This window comes from Buceros rhinoceros, unplaced genomic scaffold (genome assembly GCF_000710305.1).
Source record: "Buceros rhinoceros silvestris isolate BGI_N320 unplaced genomic scaffold, ASM71030v1 scaffold5913, whole genome shotgun sequence".
Taxonomy (NCBI): Eukaryota; Metazoa; Chordata; class Aves; order Bucerotiformes; family Bucerotidae; genus Buceros; species Buceros rhinoceros.
The window spans coordinates 1-10422 of record NW_010405262.1 but is presented as its reverse complement, the minus strand read 5'-3'; the positions used below and the strand labels follow the sequence as shown (position 1 = coordinate 10422).

Below are 10422 nucleotides of genomic sequence, written 5' to 3'. Positions count from 1 at the left end.
GACGTCGGCGGCACCGCGCGATCACCATCGCGGTTGGACACGCTCGCTGCCGCCACTGAGGACCCTGGCTGGGAGCAAGAGGAGATGGAGCCAGCCCCGAAGACGCCACATGCCCGAGGCAGACACCTCAAAATCACGCTTCTATGGAAAAAAAACAGACCAAAGAGGCAAGGGAACAGCCATGGGGACACGCTCGTGCAGAAGCTGTGCTTCCGCTTGGGTGGAACGCACACCAGTGACACTTGGACTTGAAGCAACAGCCGCTTAAAATTCTTGCGATTGTTTCTGTAGGCGAGAAGACAAGACATGAACTTACCTCTGTGAATGATTTTCAAGTTTTCTTTTAAGTGGTTTAGTGCTTTCACAGTCTAGGAAAGAAAAATAGATGAAAAATAAGCAGATGTCACAAGATTCCTGTGACTATCAAACCTTTGGAGGTCCAAGAACAGGAGGGAAAAGCATTTAACACATTGAGAGATGGATGCTGGAACATTCCCTGTAACGAAAGTGGTCTTCTCCCAATCTTTGCCCACTTGGTGCAACCTGGAAGGATCACGCCCACCCTAGGAGCCGGTTCTGATTTAACACCCCACCACCAAATGGAGGAGACACGTAGGGAGCCTGATGTCACAGGAGAATTTCAAAATACCTCTAAAGTCGACCATTTTAATTCATTTGGTTCTGAAAAGATGGTTAAAACCCGTGACCACAGACTGCCTCAAAGGTGATGGTGAGGGTTCGTGTCGTGCTGCAGAGCCCTCTGAAGCTGTGCTGCCATAAGGATGAGGTCAAGTCCCAAAGATTGGTCCTTCCTGCTTGCCCAAGCCCTCGTTCAAGTGTTCAGGCAATTACAAGCTCTGCAGGCTTGGGGCAGCTGAAGTCCTGTCTCCTCCTCACCGCCCATCTCGCTCCTCCAGTGCAGGCTTCTGCTCTGGCAGCAGAAGCTGCTCCATCTCTCTGAACCAAAGAGCACCAACTGATTTGTAGGTAGGCCCATGGTGAAATGAGACTGGATGCCTGTTGGACCTGAGCTTCAGGTGAGAAAGCTGCTGGACTTGGTGACTGAAGGTTGGTTTAACTCGCAGCTGATCCTGCCAGAAGCTTCTGCCATCACCCTCAAGCAGGTGAAGCTGAAGCTCACAGCTCTTCAACCTGGGGTAAAAGAGGTCCAACATACAAAGAAGGGTGGGTGTTGGAGCACACTGAGCTGTGAGCTGCAGCAAATACCCCACCTGCACAGGATGAGGCTACCAAGGCAGTGCACACAAAGACCTTCTGGACCTGGAAGCCCTCAAGGTCTAAGACACTCAGGGCCAGTATTCCCATACTGGAGTTAATAAATGCTGAAAGAGACCACATTAGCTTCAAAAACATACACAGAAAGGTGTAACAAAATACTCACAGCTAAAGTGATTTTGCCTAGGATTTCTTCTGGAATAACATCATCTAATACACTATATACATATTTGTAAAACTTATCAAACGAGGTAGACATGAGCTCCATACAGATCCAACAGTCACCCTGGAAAGAGAAAAGAACCTGTGTTACCGCCGAGATAAAAATGAGCCACTAAAAACCAGTATGTACAAAGAAATCCCATGAACCCTATAAAATACATTAACAGCAACAGGCATTTGACGGGAAGGATGGAATTCACCATGAGTCACGTCAGCAATGGAAGACTCGCCCCCATCGCACCTCTCCCCACTCCACCAGCAGAGGAATCAAGCTGACCAGCTCAGACCTGATACCACGATTTAGACCCCTGAACCTACATGAATCCAAGTCTCAGAAACTGTTGGCTCTCTAGCAAGCTGCAGCACGGTGAAACACCACCGTGCACAGTAAGACTGAAAAAAATCCCCTCAGTTTGGGACTACTCTGCTGAGGACAGAAGACATTTCACACAATATTTGGAGATATCGTCTAAGCAAGAGAAAATGAAAATGTACCCAAGTATGGTGTCTGTGTGTTGATTTGCATCTTACGGTTAAATAATTTAAGCACAGAAGGACATTAAGCAGCTGCAGCGTGTCCAGAGAAGGGCAACGGAGCTGGTGCAGCGTCTGGAGCACAATGCGCTGAGGAGTGGCTGAGGGACCTGGGGCGGTTGAGCCTGGAGCAAAGGAGGCTCCGGGGAGACCTTCTGGCTCTGACAACTCCCTGACAGGAGGTTGAAGCGAGGTGGGGGTCAGTCTCTTCTCCCCAGGATCAAGCAACAGGATGAGAGGAAATAGGCTCGAGTTGTTCCAGGGGCGATTGAGGTTGGCCCTGAGGAACAATTTCTGTCCTGTTTGGGTTGTCCCAGCCCAGTCCAGGCTGCCCAGGGCAGTGGTGGAGTCCCCATCCCTGGAGGGGTTTCCCAGCCGTGTGGAGGTGCTGCTGAGGGACAGGGGGCAGTGGGGACCTGGCAGTGCTGGGGGAACAGGGGGATTGGAGGAGCTTGAAGGTCTCTTCCAATCAAAACAATTCTCTGATTCTGTAAATACACCTAAAACACTTGTGTGGGAGCAGCAGCTCATGCAGCTGGAGCTGCCCAGTGCTGCCGGGGTGGTTCAGAGTGTGGGATGTGCACCGGGTTATGACCGAGCTGCCCAGACCCGTGATATAACAAGCAACAAATAGAGGAGAAACTTCCCCAAAAATTACCATTCAGAAGAGAGATTTTTTTCCTGATCGGACAAAACACAGACCAGTGAACCTCTATGTTGATACGTGGAAATGAAATTAGGGGAAAAAAAAACAGGGTATGGACAATGCAGGCTCATGCTCCCACCCTGCACAGCCAAGTCACTCCAGTTTGAAGTGATCTCCTGGTGCTCAGGAGATCAGCAGCAACCCTTGAGTTACATTTAGCTGATGGCAAAGCTTGTACAGCCACACGTTTTAAGGCCGAAAAAGGCTTTTCTGCCACTCAGAACAACCTCCTGTGAAACACAAACCAAGGAAATGCACCCACCAAGATGCCTCCAGCCCAAATGCCTGGTTTAGTGGAAACTGAAATGCCCAGCACAGGTACCTGCTGGTACCAGCAGAGGCAGTGGTGCCACTCAGCTCGGTCCTGGGCTGCTAACACACGCACAAGGCTGTTTTCAGCGTCACAGACACGGAACTGCCCATGTGCCACCAGTGTTCTGGATGCTGCTGCTTTAGTGACAGCACATCCATCACCACCTCCTGTCAAAAGAGTGATGCTGCCTCCAAGCAGAGCCTCTCCCTTCCCAGAAGGCTGGACCTGCTTTCCTAGGCAGGCCTGATGGGCTGGCTGGGAAGAGGACTGTGGGTTCAGAGCCATGGGCAGCCCTGTTTCACTCTGTTCACTTGGCACCAGGCTTTTTACAGCAGCACAAGTTAGAGCATGAGCTGATCTCAACCACTCAAGGGAATTTCACATTTCACCCAAAATAAAGCAGAAGAGGACCAATCGAAAAGGTGCTGTGCCAGGCAGAGGCAGAGACACCCTGGTGAAACAGGCAAGCACAGCGGGCAGCAAGCACGGCCGGCGCTGTGGGAGGAAGGTGAGGTCAGGCTGCCAGGGAACAGCAGGGTGGCTGTGGAGGAGTGTTGCTGAGGACCCCTTTGGATTTAGACAGCAGAAATGAAATTAGGCAACATGTGCAGAAAATCTCCCTTTTCAGCACCAGCAACAAATGCAAAGCGCAGCTGAGGCACCTCCATGTTATCAAGAATGGCTCAGAGGAGGCAATGGGATCCAGCCCTAGAGATCACGAGGCACTGGAACCACACGGACCCTTGCGAGCTCTCTGCAGTGAAAGCAAACATGGACCTCTTCTCCTGGCTCAGGATCATCCAAAACATCACTTCTGTTTTGATCAGCTCTGTGTAGGAGATCGGTCCTGCTGTATTCCATGTTCTGGTACTTCGACTGCAGGGACTGGGCTGGTTCAAGAATGGCAGAGCATTGCTGACCACCGCACCGATACCCTGAGCATCTTCAGCTGCCCAGTGCCACCCAGGGCACAACAGCTGGGGGTGGTACCGCAAAGGCAAACTGAAGTGAGACAACAGGCAACCTTATCAGAGCCTCCAAAAGCTCCACGATACACTTTGTGCATCCGCAGGATTGGGCTGCGTGTGCAACTGAAAACTCAAACAAGAACAAGACGTTGTTTTCTGATGATAATTTAAGCATAGAAAAACCTGTATGTGATCAAAAGCACCAAAGGGAAGATTTGGTTTATGGTCTCCCGAAGTCAACGCCATCTAGAAATCCTGGATGTGGCATTTATTGACCTGGTGATGTAAAACTCCACCCAATCAACATGAATTCATGTCAGCGAGATCAATGAAAAACGATGACAGACCTTTCTATGCAGCTGGATTAAAAGATTAAAGATGAAAAACTCTTCCTGGGCCCTGAAAGGCGAACTGGGAGGCACGCCTGGCTGCTGGTCACCCAGTGCCTTTTCTGAGCAAATACAAACAAGTGCTGATGTGCGCGGGAAAGTTCTGCTTCACTGTGAATTGTGAGGACAAAACCCTCTTAAAGTTTCTCTTTAATCTATGCTCTTTTGGTTGATTTCCGATTATAAAAGGACAAAAGAAGCGTTTTAGTTTTCTCTTCCCATTAGAGCTATTCTTCCAAAGCATGTACTTCCGTCCTTAGTGAGTATTCAATCACTAGGTGCTAATGCACAGTTTGTGGGTATTCCAGGAACACCCCACGCGTTTCATTCTGTCCCTGCCCATCTCCAGGACATACAGGCAAACTGCTTAACCAGCAGCTGGGACCTTCAGCTTCTCAACGCAGAGTCCCAGAGTTCCCAGCCAACCACTGGGCACATCACGAAGATGCCACTGGCTGGAATACAGCTTGGCAGAAAAGGACAGGGCAAGTCCTGGTGGACACCAAGTTGAATGTGAGCCAACAACGTGCCCTTGCTGCAAAGGTGGCAAATGGTTCCCTGGGCGGCATCGGGCACAGCACTGGCAGCAGGTTGAGAAGCCTGATCCTGCCCCTTGACTCATCACTGGAGAGGCCACACCTGTAGTGCTATGTCCAGTGTTGAGCTCCCCAGTACAAGAGACACAAAGTCATACTGGAGAAAGCTGCTGAGATGACTGAGGGACTTGAGCATCAATCCCAATAGGAATGGCTGAGAGAGCTGGAACCGAGGGAGCCTGGAGAAGAGAAGGCTCAGGGGGATCTCACCAACATCTATAAATATCTGACACCAGGGTGCAACAAGGATGGAGCCAGGCTCTTTCCAGTGGTGCCCAATGACAGGACCAGAGGCAACAGGCACAAATTAACACACGGGAGGTTCCCTCTGAACATCAGGAAACACTTTTTCAATGTGAGGGTGAGCACTGGCACAGGCTGCCCAGGGAGGCTGTGGAGTCTCCATCCTTGGAGATACTCAAAAGCTGTTTTGGACATGGTACTGGGCAAGCGGCTCTAGGAATGCACATGCATGGAGTTGGACAAGGTGACCTCCAGAGGTTCCTTCCAACATCCATCGTTCTGTGATACCCATACCAGAGGCTTATCCCATCAGCACACTACAGGGAGTGGCCAACACTTTATGTAAGTTGCATCCACACCAGTGAGAGAAGGAAGATGTCATTGCCCTATGTCCTTATGTGACAGCGAGGACACTTCCTATGGACCAGGGATCGATCACAGGGACAGATGCCTCAAGTAATGCTCTCACAACCAAAGGTTTCCATAGAATCAGGGTGTTGTGCATCAGTAGTAGAGAGCAAACACCTTGTATTGACTGGCTGAGGGTACATCCATGATTCACACCACCGTCAGCATGGTGCTACCAACACATCCGTGCCAGCTCTTCCTGTCTCCAGCAGGAGGAATGAACTTCAGCTTTGAGGGTTCCTTCCAACCCAAACCGTTCTATGATTCATCAGTCACTGAGTCCCTTCCACAGCCAGAGTAACCAGTACAGCCAATGGTGGATCTACCGCTTCTGCACTCTCCTCTGGGCCTTCCTCTGATTCTCTTCACTCTCCGATGTCTACCAGATGCAACTTCCTTCTCTATTCTGTCAAGACGTCAGGCTGTGGACATGAAAACCATTCTGATTGCCACACATTACAACATCAGTCTCAGGGATTCTTTCTGTTAATGAAAAAAAGGTTGATTTTTTTCTACCTTGGATGGTTAGAAAACCAATTAATAGAGGAGTCCCCTCAACCGCTGCACTAGAAGAACGAAGGATGCCGTAACATCACGGGGATGTGCAACATGGTGACCTGAAGATCACAGCATCATCGACGAGAGCAGAGGCTGAAATGCTGTCCTCTGTTTTCTCAGCTTTGCTCCTGTTTCATTATCTCATGTAATGGGTGCTGATAAACCCAAATGAAGCCCCGGCAATCAGCTTACGGGTTTTGCATAGTTACACATTACACTATATACCCAGAGACACGTGGTAACAGAAGGGTGTCCCATATGACTGAAGAACAAGCAGCAAACCATGGGTTAAGATGCTGCCCACTGAGGGACAAGATCTGGCTGCTGCTCCTCAAGCTCTTCTAATCTTCTGGCCAATCATCTGCTTGAGAGAGCCACCCACTCAACACTTCAGCTCCTCTAAAGAGGCTCCAGTTTAAGTCTTTCACCTTTTAGGAGCAGGCAGAAGACGACTTCTCATCTGTAACTCCATCCATCTCTGAAGGACCTGAATCCTGGCTCAGAGCAGGCAGTGCTGAGAGGATCTGCCTTTTGGAACTTATTTCCTTGCTTTTCACCTTGAAGTGCTGGAACAAAGAGCTTTGTTCGTACATGCTTTGCTGTGAGACTTCCTGAGAGAGGTTCCATCTTTAGCAAGGTCCCATGAGTTCTTATACTCAAGGGGACGGTGCAGCAGCAACCTGGATCGCTCGCAGTTCTTTGGGAACAGCTCTGCTAAGTGGAGCAGGGGGGATGAGGCAGGTTCAAACATAGTGGCGAAATTCTTTTTTTCCCTTCCTGTGCCTCTCCCCTGTCAGAGTTTCCTGGCTTTAGAAGATGTAATTAACATTAGAACGTGTAATTAATGTGACAAGATGGAAAACCTTAGCAAAGCACACCTGAGCACCTTGGAAATATGTGACTTGGAACATCACCTTGGCAGCGAGGGAGCAAGGAGAGGGGAAGGCTGCTTCATTGCAGAAGAAATACCACTGAGGCTGGGGGGAAAAGGGGATTCCAGGGACCAACAGGATATAACCCAGAGTGACCTTACTGGAACCTTCTCCAGACGAAGCACACGAGGAGCCCTGAATGGCTGCAGGAGCACAGGAGATCTGGACAAGGAAAGGGTGCAGCAGAAGCCAGGCTGACATCTGGGTGTGATCAAGGTAGGTTTTTCTACTACTTGTGCATTCATACTCACATCCTGGGATATGCCTAGAGCTGCAGGGAGCTAGCTGCAGGCTTGCACAGCTCTCAACATGTTGCTCATCAGCATCTGGCAAGACACTGTCTTGCCCACAGACTTTTCTTCACACCAGCTGACAGCCTTATCACCTACTTCAGCAGAGCTGGAAATGTTCAGCCAAGGCTGCGGCTCCACACACTGTAGGAGCTGGTACCACGCGAACAGACAATGCCTCCTGGCCCAAAACACCTTCGTGTTTAGACAGATAAGCAGCAGCAGAACATGGAAGAAGGAAGGATTATTATCCCTATTTTGGAGACTGAGGTTTAAAGCCAGAGGAGTGACCTGGCGCAACTGCAGAGGCACTCTCTGGAAGCACGAATTGAATATTCAGTTCCAGTTTTGGGCTTTAACTACAACATTGACCTTCTTCCTCTAATAGCTCACCAGCAAAGCCCTGCAAGACCCCACACAGGTTGTCGTGCTCAGTAATACACAAAGATGACTAACGGCAGTAGGTCTCCATTTCCCTTCTTCCCTTGAGGAGATGTGCTGGATTTATGTTGAAGTAGCAGAAAACGGGCAAGACTCCATGTCTACCCCCCATGCTGTGCCAGCTTCACCACCAGAGCAGTTCCAGGAGGAGCAAAGACTCCAGGTAAGAGAGCTGCGAGAGCTTCTGTTCTCTGCAGGAAGAAGATGCAAAGGTCAGGTCTGTCTTCTCCACAACTCTTGTTCTGGAAAATGGATCAAACACCTGCAGTCCAGCACTGCTCACCAGGGCTGTGTTCCTCTTCTTGTGCCTGCAGTGAACAAACTCAGCTCAGTCCAACAACTGGCCTCCCACCATGGCATGAGACTTTCCAGGCCGCATGGAGAAGACCAGCTTCCCAACTGTTTTACTGGTCATTTGAAGCTAGATGGCAATGGGGGATGGCTGAGCAAAGCACGAGGAGACAACACAACACCTTCTGTTGGCCCTGCAGCACAGTATCTACCTTAAATTGCAATAAACAGGTGCTGACAGAGTCACAAACATACAGGTTTAACATCGAAACAATTAAATTATGTCAAGATTAAGAGTGGTCAGCTGACATAGCTTTGAATGCTCCAGTTCTGTTCTTCACATGGACACATCGCGTCGAATAACCCTCTCCACAGCACACACTATCTGTGTGCATCAAAGGACCAAGCAAAATTCCAGCCCCCAGGCAGGCTGCTGCAGATGGGGCTCCTCTCAAGAACAGTCATGCAATTTTGGTCTCTGTCCCAAAAGGACATGGTAGAACTGGAAAAAATGCAGAGAACAGCAACGAAGAAGATCAAAGGTCTGGAAGGGTGCCATGTATGACACAGGCTGGCACTTATCAGGCTGGGTAAGCCATGACAGAGGGTGAATATGGCAACCGTCCATAAAATACTCAGTGGCCTGGAGAGGGTGGATAAAGATCAAGTGTTTTCTGCCTCTTCAAATGCAAAAACTAGGGGAATAACAAGGGGCACTGCTCAAAAGAGCAGGATGAAAATTCAAAATGAATCAAGATGAAGACTGGGGGAGACAGCCAAGGTCCAAAAAGTCCATGTACTCATGGGGAAACCAAACACGTTCATGGAAAAAAAACTCAGTCCCTCAGCATAAGGAGAGCACATCGAGCTCAGAAGACACTCAGCTGACCACAACTGAGGGCTACGGTGATGCATCACATGTTTCTGCAAGCGGATACCATGGGCTGCTGGCAGAGACAGGAGACCTTGTGAGGAGATCTGGTCTGACCCAGCATGGCTGCCCTTGCTTTGTTACATATCTGCAGGTACAAACCACTTCAAAGCAGACACACAGCAACTAGGAGTCTGTGACACAGCCTGGGTACAGCCATCCATCCATCCACCCATGCGACAACCTTATGGGGAGCCGAGATTACCACGGCAGCCACCTTCACCGCAGGGATATGGACCCTCCACATGGTCACATCCCACAACCATGACCTCAACCACTTCTCTGTCCACACCTGGTGCTGCAGAGCTGCACCCAGCCCAGCAGCACACGCTGCGTGGGTGAGTCGCAGACCCGGAGCCCGTCAAAAAAGAAGAGATGCAGGAAAGGAGGAGAGGCTGAAACATCAGAGAGACGTAACAACAAACGGGAGTAGCACGTGTGTGCTCAGCGGTACCCAGACGTCTCGGTCTGCTGGTTAAACACCTGTCGTTAGAAGTGGAGAGCTAAGAAACCTAGCAGGGATTAACTTTCTCTCCTTATTGCAAGTTGGAAACTGTGAAGAAAAACAGAAAAGTAAAAACCAAACCCTGCTCTGAAGGCAGGAGGTTTGGAGTGCCCACCTCTCTGAAGAGTGCGCCATAAAACTGAACAATATACGGGCAGTCACTGCTTCTCATCACTACATCAAGGTCCATCAGAAGCTGCTTCTGTTCCTTTTCATCCACTGTTGACCGAATTCTCTGAAAGAGGAAGAGTGGCAGAGACTCCATCACTGACATGCCATTACCGTATCCTCAGACCCGCTTCTGGCAGAACACGCCAGGGACCCCAACCCAGGGCTGAGCAGGCAACCCCCACCACAGCTCAAACACGCTCTGGAGAATTACACTTGTTCTCAAATAGAAAATACCACAGAAAACCCCTAAAGCCATTTAATTCAGACTATAAAATCCCCAGACCCCGCAGGAGCATCAACATTTCCAGATGAAATGTCAGAATGCAATTAAAGAGATTTCATTGAGAACTGCGGCAAAACAACGTATGCGGGCCTTTGTTTCAAAACAAATTCCCACACAGTTCTTGGCCACGCTGGATGGGTCTTGAAGGCTGTTTTGAAATTTAACCAAGGAAAGTTATGTTTAACATTTCTAAGATAAGCACAGAAGACAAGAAGGGCTCTTCCACCGCGCCTCCATGGCTGGCAGGTGAGAAGGGACCATCACACAACTGAGGGGACACATTGCTCTGGTGACGCTAATGGTGGGCAACCATCTCACGGGCTCTTCCTGTAAAACCAACAATATTTTACCCAGCACTGGTCTAGGGAACATTGACGCTATGTAAAAGACACTTTATATATATAT

General features: G+C 49.5%; 1 protein-coding gene across 1 annotated transcript in view; it reads right to left on the bottom strand.

Annotated features, from left to right (window-relative positions):
* The window catches only part of MAP2K4 (mitogen-activated protein kinase kinase 4), a gene marked incomplete at its 5' end in the record, with an annotated part of 24352 nt that extends 14554 nt beyond the window's left edge, over positions 1 to 9798 (bottom strand). Inside the window, 3 exons of the mRNA XM_010133648.1 lie at positions 317 to 368; positions 1403 to 1522; positions 9679 to 9798. Of these exons, the coding sequence (XP_010131950.1) occupies positions 317 to 368; positions 1403 to 1522; positions 9679 to 9798 (292 nt within the window). The remainder of the gene's footprint in view (positions 1 to 316; positions 369 to 1402; positions 1523 to 9678) is intronic.
* Between the last annotated feature and the right edge of the window lie 624 nt (positions 9799 to 10422).